Source organism: Apis florea, unplaced genomic scaffold (genome assembly GCF_048593485.1).
Source record: "Apis florea isolate Af1SG1 unplaced genomic scaffold, ASM4859348v1 contig_3193_pilon, whole genome shotgun sequence".
Lineage (NCBI taxonomy): Eukaryota > Metazoa > Arthropoda > Insecta > Hymenoptera > Apidae > Apis > Apis florea.
Window position 1 is genome coordinate 103602 of NW_028256721.1, and position 17482 is coordinate 121083.

A 17482-nucleotide genomic window follows, 5' to 3' on the forward strand; every position below is an offset into this window, starting at 1 on the left:
GATTAACGGAACAATGGAGAGGGAGAACCGTTGAAACGATTCAATGGCATTATGCGACTCGATGGATTCCAGAAAAGTATACTCGAGGCGGGAAAAGGCCCGATTAAAAGCGAATGCGACAAAGGACGCGTTTTCGCGGTAACGCCGACGTTTTATTTACCTAAAACGGATATGTCGAGCCGTGTAATATTCTCTCCCTGCTTTTCCATCTCGATCGAATTACAATAACATGTTTTCCTTTGCCTCGAGAGTCGACGATCGATGCGGAAATTCGACTCTCGAGGCCGTTCAAATCGTGTTTGCCGTTACGTGGATGAGTCGATAATTACGCAGAATTTATCAATATTATCAGTGTTGGATTTATCGTTGATTTTACTGTAGAATAAAATGATCTATCAGTTTGGTTAAATTCGTATCGTACAGACGATAGTTTTGAAAATCTGTTCCGATAGGGGATGTAAAAAGGGGATGAACGATTTTTGGAAAAGATTTAATATTAATATACAGATTATAAACACTCTTTATCGTGTATGGAAGAGCTGTTACAGATATTGGTTAAAATTTGATCAATTTTATCGAATACCGGTCGAGTAATTATCGACTCGTCTAAATGTTTTTCCGTGCTGTTACATTACAAAGCTTGCGAAAATTCAATAACTACGCGAGCGAAAAGCTAATTTTAACTCGCAGTTTTCCTCGCGTTTGCTCCCACTTTTTTCTAACGTGAGCATGCAAATGTGAGGCATTACTAGCTGCTGCAACGTGCAAAACGCAAGGTGCTACATAACGCGGTATGCACACAGTGAAATATATTACCATTCTAGGTTTTCTTTAGGAGATAAAATCGATCGAGGGATTGAAAAGAATATCAAGATAGTAAGATAGTAAGTATGAAAACGTTACGGAACATTTCAAACCGGTTTGATTAATCAGCATAATTAAATTCAAATTCGATTGATTAAATAAAGATCCACTCTCACTTTAATCAAACTCTTCAAGTTAATTCAGATTATCCTTACTCGATAAAATCCCATTAAAATTAAGAAAACTTTAAAAACTATTATTATTACTTTTTAAAGGACGAAAAATCATTAGAAGGATGGAACTTTGCTCTTTAAAGTGCTTTTCCGTTTATGCTGATACGGCTTTTCGATCGGTGAAAAGAAAAAAGAAAAAAAGGTAATTCTTAATCGTTGAATCTGATTAAGATCTTATTAAAATTTGAATCGCTGTAAAATGATTATCTTCCGGTCAACGAATGAACGACGTTGGAAACCACCAGCTCTTTAAAACGGTTTTTTGTTTATCTCGATACGACTTCCTGTTCCTGATATATCGACGTGTAAAGAAAGAGGTAAGGTTTTATTATCTATCTTCTTATCCTTATCGCTCACTGATCTATCTCCCAAAATTATCCAGGCAAAGAGATTCGTCACGATTCGTAGAAAAACATAACAATACGCATTTCCAAGAAAAAAATATAGGTCGATGGATCCATTCATAATATTCGCACCGTCTTAAGCAACAAAGAAAAAGTGGTTGTATCTCGACGACCGATCGAGATATCGGGATAAAACAAAAAAGGTAAGTTCAATGCCATTTGTTTCCTCTCCGTTTCTCCGATCGATGGCAAAAATTTCAAAGTTTCCTCTCACATTTTTTTTTTTTTTTATAGGAAAAATCAAAGTTTTATTCCGCCACTTTGATCGAATGCGACGATTCGCAGTTGCGACACGAAGTATTATTACATAGACATAGTATTTGGATCGTTTGTTAACACGCGATTTATAATTATTTGATGCATAATTCTATTCAAATCAAGAATCTCCGATGGAACGATAAATGGAAAAGTGTACGTAATTTCACGAGATCGAGAACGATACGTTGGAGAATGTTTCACTGTGTGCATGCCGTCGTTCCACACGTCATATATTCGTCGATGAATGAATGTGAATGATGATATGAGAGAATGTACGTACGTTACGTACCTTTGAGGTGTTTCGGACAGCACACGAATTCGACGCCAGAGAACAAGGATATTCCGCAGGGCAACAGCATTGCAAAGCTCCTCAGATTCATATTCCTCTCTCTGCAGGTGTCTGCCGCGGTCGCGTTCCACCTGGAACAGTGAATTTCCGGATTGAATCTTTTTTTCTTTCCTTCTCTCCTTCTTTCTTTTTTTTTTTCCCCTTCCCTCCCTCTGTGTTGAACTTGTACAGGCCGTAGGGATTCGCATCAAAGAGAAACCGTAACGAGGAATCGTAACGGGGATTCAATCCTCTTAGACGGAAATTCATTTCTGGAGTGGTAGGGTAAACGATCGAACGAGGTCGATCAACGAGTGTCTGTCGGTCGAAGAGTATTTCCAGCTGTTTCATGAATTTATGATCTCCGCTTTATTCGTGTTTATTCGATTAAGACGGGAATAATACGTCTTATTCGAGATAAATTGTAGAATTGGAGACGAGATGAGATTTTTAAGATTTTAAAAGTCAGGTTTATCAGAAAAATTTCCAAAAATCCTTCCTCCTGAAACTTTATACTCGTAAAACGGCACTTTTACCAACGAACAAACCGAGAAATCATCCATGAAACAACAAGGTCAACATGGATGGAGATAATAAAATTACATCATCGCGAAACGGATTGAAGGAAGAAAGAAAAATTTAAAAAAAAAATCCCAGAAAATTCATTGACTCAGAGAGACTTCTTTCCCGAGGCACAGTGCGACTCATCGAACCCCCATGAACCGAGCGCTCCAACGATGCCGAGGATAGAGTTACGCTGTGGCGAGCATGTAAATCGATACTCTCACGTTGCCTCGTCTTCTCCACCTTTCTCGTCTGCTTACCTGTGAGATTCCCAGCATTTCGTCTGATTGTGAAGGTGGTCGAACAGGCAGCCTTCCGGAACGAGCAAAGCGTCGCTTTGGAACGGCCCCTCTGCAACAAAGGAGAGAGAAAAAAAAAAAAAAAAAAAAAAAAAACGTGTCGATACGTGAGAATAAAAGGTCGAGAGAAAAAAAAAATCAAGTGCATGCGGACACGCCTATATTTATCGTGGAGAGAGAGAGAGAGAAATGCAGAAATCGCGTATAGATCCATAGTTGTCTACTCAACCCCTTAACGCTTGGCACTCGACACAACCCGAAGGAATCAATACGGCAGAAACTGGAAATCAGAGTGACTCCGCTCTGGGCTTGCTCTCTCGTGTATTACCATGTTTCTAAGATGGTATTTCCACGATTCTCCCGGGACTTCGTTCGTTTCGAATCGTTGTATCTACGTGCAGCTACGTATGTATGTACGGGAATGTTTGATTATTAAACGTTTGCTGCGTTAGATTGAAAGTTAGAGAAGGGAGCGATCGTTAAGTGTAATGGATCATGGGAATATTTGATTATTAATCGTTCGCTACGTGCGATTGAAAATTGTGGTCACAATATCGAATTATTATGTATTCGTGGATCGAAAGTTATATATAGGGTGTTGTTTTCAATTTTTTGAATTTTCGTGCGAATTGGAAATCGAGAAAGAAGGTATAGAGAAATATAATAACTCTTTTTGTAAATAACCGATTTATTCAGATCTTACGATTATTGTTAAAAGTTGTGTTATTAATTAAAAAATCCGTCTCAAAGAATTTCTCACGGATATATGGAATAGGTGATAATAAATTTGTAATTACAGTTGTTCCTCAGTATGATATCTGACATGAGGGAAGTACATAACCTATGAATGCTGCTGCTATTGAAATTAAAATTCCGATTCCTCAAACTGTATTTAATTTAAACGATAAAATACGTTTAATGTGAATTATTATATATTATTAAAAGAATAAAATGAAGCTCCATTTATACGAATTAAAATAAAAAATAATCATCCTGAATATATATCTTTTATAATATTTGTAATTGATCAATATCAATATTTGGACAATTTGCATTGATAAAACAAATCCTGAAACAATTTGGATTATTAAAAAAATTCCTTATTGAGCGTAAGAAGTGCAATAGGGGGTAGTAAAGTGAAATTTCTCTTACTATTCAAGACTATTATTAGACAATTACAACGTAAAAAAATCGAACTAAAAATTCGACGAATTTCATTCGCGATGATGAATAGAAAAAAAAAAAAAGGAATAAAAAATGTAAGGGGCAAGTAAACGTTTAAATAAATCACTTTTATTGTACCTCCGGTTACTGAACACACGATTTAAAAATAAAAGATCTGTGTCATTCATGGTGAAATGGCGAAACAAATCCACATATCGTTCACGGATAACTGACACGATTCAAGAGCAGATTAATTAGCATCATTAGCATAAAAATTCAATTATAATCGATAAACTCAACCCATTTCCTATCGAATTTAAAATCGACTCTCCGGAGATATATAAACGGAGATAAAATTCGATATAAAAATCTCAATTACATAAATATATATTTCTTGCTACGGATTAAATAATGATCCTCGAGCGAGGAATTAACATCGATTGCCGATAAACGAAGTTGGGTAAAAGTAGTATTAACGGTTTATAAGCGTTGTTATATTATAACGGGAAGAAGAATCGAACCATCTTTGGAGGGGATGATTTCAATTTCAAATCGAATACATTACACAAATTGCATCGTGTATAAATCCGAGAGGACATTTCAAAGGAGAAGTAAACTCGAACGAACGATTATTACAAGCGTCGAGGTTGCGAAACGCACACTGCGACATTCAACGTGGCGGAATACGTTTTATCCGTTGCAACGCCCGTAAAACGAGTTACCGTGTCACGTACTAACGGTTCAAATATCCTCTTAATTAGGACAATGAATGTAAAAGTTTTACGCGCGCTTTAACGCGCGCCTATTGCGTGCGTAGCTGCGTTTGAATTTATGCTCTTGTTCGAAGGGGAAGAATTTCAATAATAGCGAGCGGATCACAGTGTTTCCGTTTCATCAGTGTTTAACGCGTCAAAGTGACATTTTCAATTCTTTATTTAACGAGGGAAGTCATCGAATCCGGAAAATGAAAGAAACCACGAATATATATATATATATATGTGTATATATATAATTCAATAACGTGAAAGGGTTGAAGAGAACAAATTGTGAAATGGAATAATAGTCGATTTTCTTTTTTTGTCTTGAGAGAGATCTCTTCTGTGTAATAAAATCATCATGTGGACAAGTAAAAGAAATTAATAACTGTGTCGGGTAATTGTAATTTTAGAGGAAAAAAACATTTTTTTTTAAGAAAGATTGAAGACGCAGAAAAATTACGAAACGCGTAATTTATACTTTATCTTTAAGATTGTTTATGGTAGATTTTATCATATTAAATTTTTAAAAGCAAGGAATAGTCATTTCAGTTATCGCGAGATTGTTAATGGTATAATAACTTAGGAGCGCAACCAATCATATTTATTAAGAAGAATATATACTTTCGGTTAACGTTAAAACGTATGACCGCTGTAGTTGGTGAACGTACGCGGATAAACTTTGACACAAATATGCTCATACATATTTAAATTCAAGTATTTTCATAAATTTTGTCCGAAATACGTATAATATGTAGCGGTAATTGTGTTACATATTGATTATCAAAATGTTTTAAAATAATATATATCAATACATGTGAAAAAAATATATTCACTATATAAATCATCGACTTTATTTTCTCATCGAAATTAATTTTATTATTTTTTCGTCTATACTTTAATTAAAGGCTGGTGATAGTAAAAGTATATACTCTTACTAATTTCTTGTGTATACTAATTTTTCCATGAATTAACAGGCATACGTATTAACACTTTCGTCCTTTCACTTTCACGTGTTAAAGATTGCTATTCGTGACAATGTATAAATCTGTGTAAATTTTAAAAAATTCTCGTATTTAAAAATATAAAAAGTTTTGTTTTCCAATTTTAACGAACTTTTCTTTAAATATTATTCAATTCTGTGGACACGAATTTATATTGCCTTTAGAAAAATTCAATTTTCAACTTTTCATTTTCTCCCGATTCGATGTTACGAAAGCGAAACTTTGAGTGGAAAAAAAAACTAGCGGTCTTCAATTTTTTTCCTTTTTTTTTTTTTAGGAATCAATTCACAGATCTATCACTGCAAATCTGCATACCTGCTAAAATTCAATTCTCGCGTAAAAATTTAATTTTTCATTCGTTCTAGAGACGTCAACCTCTGTTAAACCGAAACAAGCTAGCGGAGTTTTAAATGAAAACTGAAACACTGTCTATCCAGATTACTTATCACAGAAGCAATTCTGATGCTAATACGTACCGAGACATCTGTACGGCTTGACCCAACGTGACAATTTGCATTTGGTTCTTCCTGGCTTGCACCATCCGCTCACCCTTACATAGTGCGACGACTCGACGATGTTGGTGATGTCTCTTTTCGGGTAAGCCTGAGAACACGAATATTATATGGATTGAAATATGTACAACAATTATATATACAAGCATTTAATTAACTTTCAATTATAATTCTTCTATACTCGTCTATATTCGTACAATCAACAAAAGTTTATCGTTTTGTTATTGCTTCACTGCAATAAAAGATAAATTTCTGGTTAAAATTTTATTTTATTTTATTTTATTCTTCGCGCCTCGATTTATTACGATTGATGACGAGTGTAGGAATAGTTTCACTGTAATTTTTAACATTTTATCATTTCAGTAGACGGTCTCGCGTTCATTATCAGCAATAAAAATCATTTTGTCCAGGATGTTGGAAGTTCGGGGCACAAAGTTAAATATTCGAGCCGAGCTGAGTAAATTTACGATATTGAAATAGTTTGATCGTTCGCGAAAAGTTGAAAAAAATTCTTCGAACGGTAAGCAATTCCAATTATCTGAATATTCGAAGAATTTGCTCGATGTAATTCGGCCAATAATTGAAATCAATTAAAGCTTCACAGAGGCTTAAATTAATCATAAACGTCTTGGGCCATTCTATCAATTTAAGGAAACGCACGATCGAATTCTGATAGACGCTAAAATGCTAGTATTCAGAAATTGATGACCCATTTCCTCCCTTTGAGACCATCAAACTTTTCCATCAAACTTTGATGGGAACACACGTACGTGTGTAATCCGTCAACAATAGAAAATAAATCGAACGTTTGATTTCGTAAATAAACACGTCAAGAGGAATTGTATATACAGTTATAGGGGAAAAAAGTTTTCCGAAAAGTGGTGACTGGCCGATCTTTTTCAATCAACGTAAGCATTATTTTTCAAAGTTCTTTACAAAGTACATTTAGCAACTTGTTATGAATCGGCGTAAAAAATTTAATTGGATACGCTCTTTTAGATTCTGAGAAAATGGGTCAAAACGAATTAAAAAAGAAAGAGAAGAGAAGAAAATGATTTTTAGAGAGAAGCTTTTTCAAGAAGGGAAACTAATTAATTTATTAAACAAGGTGAATAAGAATTCGCCTAAATAAAAGTGGTTAAGAAAAACAAGGAGGAGAAGTCAGAGAGAAAAGAATTACTTACAATTTAAATTAATCGTTATATATTTATTTCGAAGTTCTTGAAAAATTTATTCTCTTGAAATTAAGATAAATTCTGATAACGAAGCCTTTTTTTAAAACAAAATTTACATTTTTTTTTTTCTTTTTTTCATTGATAATGAAAAAAGCAACACTTTCGATATTATTTAAAGGTTAAAGGTTTTTTTTTTTTTTTTAACGATTCGAATGATCATACACATATTCGCAATATATAAATCAATATCGAAAAGTGCCATCGTACAATTCGCACAATTGCACTCGGATTAACAATGGTTTTAAATTCATAAAACGCAAGTATTTCTACGGAATTGCAATATATTCCCGTACAATTCAACAAAGGCCATTCTACATCAATTGAAATCTAACTCGTGTAAAAAAATTTATTCATCGATTATTAAGAATTGTTCTTTCTTTTCTTCCCTAAAGAAAAACTACTATATATATCTATTTGAATCAGATTATGCAAGCTATGGATCTCGTCAATTAAAATTCTTTCTTTTTTAACAAGAATTCGTTTTCGATTATTCTAACTTATTAGACAATAACACGAGAGACCTCTATGAATAAATACGAATTCTTTAAGAAAAGAATTGAAAAGCCTTAAAATAGCCTAGAAAAATTCGTAACGAACGAAATAAATTTTACATTGATATTAAAAAAAAGAAAGAAAGAAAAGGAAAATGGCGAAAATCTTTAACCTCCAAACGGTATTCTTAACGGTAATCGATTCCATGCAAAAATCACAGATATAAACGTCAACAGAGTGTATAACGTATGAATCAACTTTCCATAGACCTACCTTCTTGCAATATTCGAGAATCTCCAGTTTGTCGGTCATGCAACTCTTCTTGTCGGTCGAGGAGACCCAACGTCCCTGTTCTCCCATGTGTTGCGCCAGATACACCTCTCCAGCCTCGCACAGTGTGGCAACCTTTGCAAAACTCATCTTTTGTCACTCGTTCTTTAGACAAATGAATCGATGAATTCATTTTAATCGAGTAAAAATGTATTTCGATTTGATCGATTTTAACAAAAGTGGAAGTGGAAATTTGAAATTTGAAATTGAAGACAACTCCCTTAAATTTTCAAAAATATAAGATCCAAGCAGGATTATTTTCCACGGAAATTTAACACATGCTAGACGTATCCAAAATAGTATTTAAAGTTACATCAAGATTAATATCATCGAATGTAACTGTTCATCAAGTTAAAAACGCTTGAAATAAGTATTTCAAATAATGCGTGAGAAAAAAAGTACGTGAAAGTTAATAAATTTTGAGAAACACCGCTTCTAAATTACAAATCCTCCGAAATAAAACGAATTTTCCACGCGGAAAAAGAGATACATTCGTTATACCTAATTACCAACGTAAATTCGTTGCGTTTCGTTTCAGAGAATTAGGAAGAAAGCCGAGGCAGAAGCTTTTTTTATTCCTCTTTCTTTTTTCTCGATGAAAAACGAGTTTTAATCCCAAATAAACCGTGGCCGCGAAGAAAATTGAACATTTCTGTCGGAGGAATTTCCACAGTGGGAAGAAGCATTTCCGCAGAGATGGAAACGATGGAAAGGCCGGTCGTATACACGATGATATCAGACGTCTCGTGTTCATCGCTGGATTTCACGGTGATGCGAAATTCGCCAAGTGGCATACGACGGCCTTGATGGCATTCGTAAGGAAAAGGAAGCGTGCATTTTCAAGTGGGTACTCACTTGCGGCTCTGATCTTCCTCCAGCGGGTGCCAACTCGAGCCTCTCCGACACCGCCTGCAATGCAGAAAACACGATGAAAATTTAACTCGCGTGAAACTATGCGAGGAAGAATTTATAGCGTCGCTGATCCCGAGGAATTTTTCACGTGGTTCATTCATAAAAATTTCTCTCTCTCTTTTTTTATCGTGTAAGAAGAGTCGGGATTACCGAGACTCGTTGTTCTTACGTGATTTAAGAGAAATTTAGTTAAAGGGATATCATAATAAAATCTGCGCATAAAAGTGTTGTTATACTATATAATCTTGTTGATATTTAATAATGAACGAATAAGATTTCTTTCGAATGGCAATGATTTCTCTCGAAACGAACATCTTAACCATTTTCCAAGAACGTAACCAACAATCCACAACATCGGCGCAGATGAAAAACTCCAATGAAATCGAAATTGAATCCCCATAAAAAAGGTTCGTCTCCTAACCTTCCCTCGATATAAGAATAAATATCTCACTTTTGGATTTAAACAAAACCATCTTAAACCTCCCTTCTCCTGATATACTTAATAGATTAATAACACGGGTCACTGTACACTCGAATGTGAAAAAGCCAATAAACCGTTCAGAATCCAATAACCAAACCAATCTCCTTAAAATCCGCTTCAAATCCCCACCGCCGACAAAGAGCCACCCTCTCCGAACCACCAATCTTCCCTTCAATCCCCCCTTCCTCGAATCTGCTAAAAATAAACCCCCTATACACAAACAGGGGCAAACAATAATCGTCCCCGACACCGTGCAATCACGCCACTTCCGGTCTACCTAATCCCTAAAATCGGGCTCTCGAGGAGCGAGCGATACGTGGAACCTTTCACCGATATAATGGCGGCCTTTAAGAGAAACGTCCGCCCTCGAACACGAGGGGGAGGGAGGGAGGGAGGGGAAGGGGGGAATTAGATCCTGACCGGCTAATCGGTTGTATCGTTCGATTCAGTCATCTCGCCCCGGGCTTAATGACGTTTTAACGTGCTATTGAACAGTTATAGGATCCTCTCGTGACACGTAAAAAGGGGCACGAGCTTTGTGGGGGCAAAGTATTTTTTTTCTTTTTTTTTTTCTTTATCGAAGATGTGACGATCCGAATTGAATTGAATTGATTATTCGAACACTGGTTTCATCGATCGTTCCTACCAATGAAATTTGTGCGTTGTATAAATTGGATCGATATCGAGTATATTCGAGTAAGGAAGATAGAGGGGAAAAAGAATTGAATACTTTATGAATATTATGTCAGTTTCTTGTGTAAACTCTTCTTACAAACGTTCCACGTTAATTTCCAATAAGGAATGGAGCAAAGTTGAGGAATAATTAGAACAAGTCTAGGTAAAGTTCCGGCCTTCTATCTTCTCTCGGGTTTCTGTTAATTCGCTCATTCAAACATTCGAACAAGTAAACTTTAACGCCTGCTTGATTTTACGACTTGGTTGAAGCTCCTTATATCTTGCAATTAACTCTCTAAGCTCTCTCTCTCTCTCTCTCTCTTTATCAAGAAAATATGAAGGTGTAATTTTTACAACATTATTTACATTAATTGTTGAGTAATTTATTCTGATTATTTTTCTAATTCAGCTAATCATTCTTTATTCTTATTATATAAAGTTGATGTAAAATGCATGTGTTATTTTAATATTATTTTAAAATATACAATTTAACGGAGAATAATTTACATATGATTTATTTCGGTAAAATTTAAAATTAAGCTTTAAAATTAACTTGTTATTGCAAAATGCATCTACGATCATTGATTTAACATTGCATATCTTCGATCTAAAATTGTAATCACCGAATGAAAACTTTTGTATAATCGCTCTTTTGTATGTTTAATTTTATTTCTGTCGTTTTTTTAATAAATTAATTAAAAGTAGCGAAAAATAAAAATAAAAATTATAATTGCACTATTTTATTTATATTATTAAATTTTACTTAAAAATTAATTCGTATTCAAAGTATTATGAAAATAGATCGATTTAAAAGGAAAAAAAAAAAAAAAAAAAAAAAATATTAAAAGAAATTAAATTTTTCTTCCAATTTTTAAAAATCTTATCGAATTTCCCTCCTATTATTTTTGTGGCGTAAAATTTTGCATTTTTCTTTTTCTTTTTCTCGGATTTTTTTCACATTATTACACAACCTTACGTAAAAAAATCAATCGTTCATTTATTTTTAGAATCTGCATGCTACGTTATATTTTAATATAACGTGATACATTTTTTCCTATCCTCCATCATTGGTATATTTATTACAAAAATGAACCAATTAGAATATATCGATCTCCCGATACTTTTGGGACCGACAATAATTACAACAATTGCAAACAAATGTCCTCCTCTTTAACCCTTTCAATATTCACACTGTGGTATACTTGTAATTGTGACTTGTTTATTCGCCTGATTGATGTACAATACTTCCTGTAAATGGTGAAGCGATGCACTAAAATTGATCACAGGGGCAACATATACAGAAGCCTAATATCGTTTCAGACCATAATAGATACAAGGGTGACGTAGGTGGTATCGATCAAATTCTATACACGAGTATCAGACCGGTGTCAGCACACAACAGCGTAAAACGTTATAGGAAGTGTTTTCATGGTCATCGCGATATCCAACTTTTTACGCGGGAATTATTTATTTATTTACGAAAAGTAAAGAAAAATATTGCGTTTGTATAATATTTTTAAAGAGTTGAAAGGGAACGAAGAGAGTTTGCCATCGAGAGGGGATTTTGTGAAAAATAATCATTTTGCTTGGAATCTCGATTTGGTTGCAAATAAATAGAAAAAAATCGAATAAAATCGTCGCTGTAAGTAAAGGAGACGAGCAAAGAAAGAAGATATTTTCATTCGCTTTGTAATATAACGTTATTTGTACCAATCACTTGTACTGAACCAAGGAAAAGGGGAATAAAATGAGAGAGAAATAAACGTAGAATAAAAGATAAAAGGAAAAGTAAAGTACAAGAAAATTGAAATTTTGCTTGAAAGAAGAAGGATAAGATTTTTGGAAAAAATAATGCACGGTAAAATTGGAATAGAATTGGAAGGAGATAGAAATAAAATGTTAGAAAATTGAAATTTTGTATGGAAGAGAGAGGATGATGAGATTTTTTTGGAAAAATAAAAATAAATCAATGGCGAATAATGAAAATATTAAATTATTAGATATTGAAGCGACGATCCTGTTATATGCATACGTTTAAAATTATTCACAATTTGGCTAGAATTTTTCGTTAAATGATATTTATTAAACGCGAACAATTTAAAGTTTCAGAACCTGAAAACAATATTATTTCGTGCTTTGTTAATTGTTTTACCGTGTATCGAAACTAATTATGAATATTATATTGAATTGAAATGGTTCTCTTACGGAAATTCTAACTTTGATACAAGCTTATAAAAGTTATAATATTAACGAAATTTGAGAAAATCAAATTAAGGAAGTAATCAAAAATTATGGAATAAAAACATATGGCATATAATAATAGAAAAGAACACAAAGAAGTTAATAATTCTTATCGAAACAATCGATTTGTAAAAATATTTCTCGTCGATGCTATTTTTTATTCAATGATAGAATAAAATTTTTATTTTTTTCATCATCATTAATTAACGATACGTGCATATATTTGTATTAAAAAGAATTTAATTCCATTATTGCGAAGGGAATATATATATAATTCTGTTAACCAGGTCGTTTCTTAATGAAATTTTTCTTTTAAGAATATGAAATCAATAATTGATGAATTAATTTTAATCAAACAACGTTGACAAACGCGAACCCGTAAATTGTAAATGTGTAACGTATTTAAAAACAGATTTGAAGGCAAAACGTAGAATTTTTATGCACAAAAATAAAGAATAACGATCGTAATCATTCGATCGTCAGATCAAGATTTATCAAAAAATCGATATACTTTTCAATAGGATTGAAAAAAAAAAATGACAATTGCATTATTTCATTTGAACGAAAGAAGAAGATGTTTTTCTTCAATTCCACGTCGAAGGTTGGAAAAAATCGACACGATCTTCTAAACAAAATTGAAGAAAAAAGAAAAAGAAAAAAATGACAATTGCAAAGAAACCTTGGAATAGCAAAGAAACATCTGCAACGAAAAAGACGTCGCGTAACACTTTAAGTGAATCATCCTGTGCACTCGAATTGTACGCGCGACGCATTCGCAGAGGTGTGGCTAGCTCGTTGTATGCGGTGTATATACGTCGTTGGAAATTACATCGGGGTGTACGTCACCATCTCGCTTTGCATTCTCTCGAGAGAGGTAACAAGAGTAGACGGTCTCGCTCCACGGGAGTCCTAGCCACCGATCCAGATTGCACGGTGATGCTCGGATCACGAGTCGTGGCAAAACGATTATTAACGCCTAAGAATATATTTCTCAACGTTATTTTATATTGATTTTCTTTTCTCGAAAATGAATGGATTATTGGAGGCAAGCAGCGTAAATTCGATATAATTGGAGCGGGTATAAATGAGGATGATTTTATGTTGGATATTTTATCAAGATGTAAAGGATGATGATAATGATGATGAGATTAAGATTGATTTATTACGGTTAATGAATGCGTGGAAGCAATAGGTGTACACGAAGTAATACTTAACGGAAGCGGAATTTTATAATACATTTATTAGAGGGATGATTTTAAGAAAAGAAATTGTGATGTGTGTGTTTGTAATTATAGAAGGAGGCTTTCGACATTCTTTGAATAATATTTAATTAATAATTAAATTATTACGTAGACGGGAATAGAAGTGATCGATTCCAATTTCGATGGGTTGTTGTGAATTTAATCGAGCAAATAAAAGACATAAAATTTAATTTAAATTTTATTGGCAATTTTCAACGTCCATACGGATTGTTTAAATTATTAAAATTGGAATCTGTTAGAAATTTATCTCGTCGTAACGAATTACGAGCTGAAAGAATCACGTTCCTCGTGTAGAAACTTTTATACACAGATTCTTTTACGTGGATTATCGAGTTTTTTGATTGTACAAGAAATTGAAAGTCAGCGGCAGATTGCTGTTTGATTTCTTTGCATGAGTTCTTCAGACTTACTTAACCTTTTTGCGTCTATTTTTCTTTTTTTTTTTTTTTCTTTTTGAGAGAGAGAGAGAGAGAGAAAGAGAGTACTCTTCAACTTTCATTCTGTGCTGTCTGTGCTTCATTTGTCGAAACGTTTTCAAAAGCAAGATAAATATCTGGGAATAACAACTGGGTAAACTGAGTTTTTACCATTCTTGGTTCTTCTCATAAAATTAGAATAGCATAAAGTAAGGTAAAATTTGAAATAATTTCAGACGTGAAGTAAAAAATAACTGCGACATGAAAGTTGGATTAAAATCCTTTTTAATCTAATTTTTCTTTTCTTTTTTTTTTTTTTTATAAATATTTATGCAGATATATAAATGATTATATTCTTTCTATTATTTTTCTATTATTTTGTTGATAAAATATTTTAGACCAGTTATAAAGCAAAGATAAAATTTAATACATTTTTTAAATAAAAGTTAAAATATCTTACTTTTTTATTACAATATATGTATATATATATATATATATATTAAATAAATTTTAATAATATCAAGTTCATAATATAACAAAAAAAATGAAATTGTAGATTTAATTATTGTCACACATTGATTATATATTGATCGACAATCTTTATTTTTAAAGCAAATTATATTTATTTATTTTTTTTTTTATATAACAATATAAAAGTATCTATTTCTATTACAAAGATTGTTACATTACATACAGATTTTGTAAAATTAATAGAAAAAAATAGTTTTTGCAGAATAATATGGTATTCTGATTTATATTATATTTTTGAAATAAATTCATTGAGGCTAAGCTGAAATTTATTCGGTATAAACAATAAAGCCAGCTCTTGCATATAAAAAATTATTACGGAAAAAACTGATTGAATCGATATGCAAAGTTCAGCGAGCTTTTACTCGTTTTCCACGTTTATCTTTTATATATATTGCGCCATTATTACATTTTTTAATATGTCGGTTATTTTTCGAGGCAAAAAAATTTTTCTATAAAAATCGTAATAACTAAAAACTTTCGAAAAATTTATTTACTCGAGGGAATTAAAATATATATATATATATATATTATTTTTTCAATATTTTTTCGTGGAAAAAATAAATGAAAAACAAAACACACGAATTACAACGAATTATTAGATATTTAAACGTCAATCGGTCATTTATTTCTCACCAATCTATATTCGATTTTAAAATTCGATTTTAAAATTATCAAAACGTATATCTTTCAATTTGTTACTCGTAAGTTTTTATTTTTAATTTTATTTCGATTTGTTATTTCGAATTTTCCATGCTCTTTAATGCCAATGTAAATTAAAATAAATTTCATTCCTACAATTTCTTCTTTAAATTCTTTACAAAATGGAAAATGTAAAATTTTTGTAAGAAGTATAAAAATAGAAACTTAAATCAAATCAATTTAATAGCATCGCAGAAAATTTCATTTTTTCTATCCTTTTGAATCTTGTAAAATAAAAAAAGATATATTTTCAGAATGCAGATATGAAGATATATCGTGAATGTCGTAATAAATGATGTAAAAATGGATCTGTATAATTTTTGGCTTGATCCGATATAACAATAAAGTTTAAAGGTCGAATCGATTATGCGAATCTCTGCTGTTGAGTAAGCTGTTGCAATTAACTAACTGTCAGGAATGCAATTTTCGGAGATATATATCTGTTAAAGTATTTATTTAAGAGGAAGTGAATAATCGCAGTGTTTGATTAGCACAGGGAACGAGTTGATTTTTATATTATTCCGAGTTTAAGTAAGAACATTCTCATGATTTCGAATAATAATTATTTCAAATAAATATTTATGATAAAATATTATTATAATAAATTTTAAATTTGTTTAATCATAATTGGTACAAGGTATAGTATAGTGGTAATAAATAATAGTAAAATTTTTAAAGTTTAAATTAATAAATTATTAATAAATTATTTAAAATATGATATATTAAAATCGAGTGAAAATAATTTATTTAAATAATATCTGAATTCACGCACAAAGTTAAGGAATAAATTTTATAAAATTTATTAAACTAGTTAAAAATTATGATTCCGTATATCTGATATGAAATGAATGAACAAACGAATATATATATATATTCTCTATTTAATAATAAAATTAATATTTATTTTTTTTTAATGACTTTGATTTAATTTTGTTATATTAATTTATTCTATGAATAATAATTTGCGCGAATTACTACTTCGTATTAAAAGGGAAAAAAAAATAATATAAAATTATATATAATGATATCGTCATATTTATTGCTATAAAAACAATTGAGTTTTATATTATATTTATTTTAAAAATGATGCAAATTATCAAGAATTTATGCAATTGTAAATATAATGCATTTATTAATTAATATTAAAATTAATATTATTGCGATTTATAACATTAAAATTAATATAAATCGTAATATAGAAAACGAAAACACGGTCGATATCGATAAATGTAGTCGAAGAATACGGTCGAAGATATCAATAAACGTTTAACATTCGTTGCCGAAACGCCGAACGGAGAGGACGTGCCTCGCGTATAATCGAAAATTTCGGATATTGAAAATAATTTTAATGTAAAACGAATTATGGAAAATTCGATTTTTTGCGCAATAATATTTTTTAGATGTAAAATATAAATTTTTTTTATATCTTGAATGGAAAAAAAGGTGAAAAAAATTGAACAGTTCAAAGTTCAATAATTTTTTGTCTTTAAACAATAAGTTTTATAGCATAAACTTTTTATAAATTTTTATTAAAATTTTGTTAGATTTGAAACAATTCTGTTAAAAATATTATTATATTTAGAATAATATTGGATATTTCGTACAATAATTAGAAAAGGTATGTAATTTGTACTTTTTAAAAATGAAAGTTTGTAAAAAGAGTTTCTTTGCAAAAAAATTTTTCTTCGTTGTTAATGATCGTATTTTCAATGTTTTTCAACTTTTTAATAATCTCCTGTTTGATATTATAAACTTTTAATTTTTTTTTTTTTCGTGAAAGTTTTGAAAACTCTTTTAATATTTACATTGGAATTTTTTTTAAATTAAAAGAACTAAAATATTAAATTTTTATAAAATTTATAAGATACATAGTGTGTTCAATA

The 17482-nt window shown here is 31.5% G+C and overlaps 1 protein-coding gene and 1 long non-coding RNA gene across 14 annotated transcripts in view; one reads left to right on the forward strand and one right to left on the reverse strand.

The window, feature by feature from the left end:
• The window catches only part of Appl (amyloid-beta-like protein), a 43685-nt gene that overhangs the window by 12215 nt on the left and 13988 nt on the right, over nt 1–17482 (reverse strand). For all 13 annotated transcript variants that reach the window (XM_086910499.1, XM_086910497.1, XM_086910503.1 and 10 more), the window contains 5 exons: nt 9238–9291; nt 8326–8457; nt 6290–6416; nt 2852–2942; nt 1989–2119 (listed from right to left, as the gene is read on the reverse strand). In XM_086910499.1, the coding sequence (XP_086766625.1) occupies nt 1989–2119; nt 2852–2942; nt 6290–6416; nt 8326–8457; nt 9238–9291 (535 nt within the window). The remainder of the gene's footprint in view (nt 1–1988; nt 2120–2851; nt 2943–6289; nt 6417–8325; nt 8458–9237; nt 9292–17482) is intronic.
• On the forward strand, nt 298–1583 carry LOC147657295 (uncharacterized). The gene is made up of 3 exons (XR_015292674.1): nt 298–884; nt 1080–1354; nt 1420–1583. It is a non-coding gene; the product is annotated as an uncharacterized LOC147657295 (long non-coding RNA).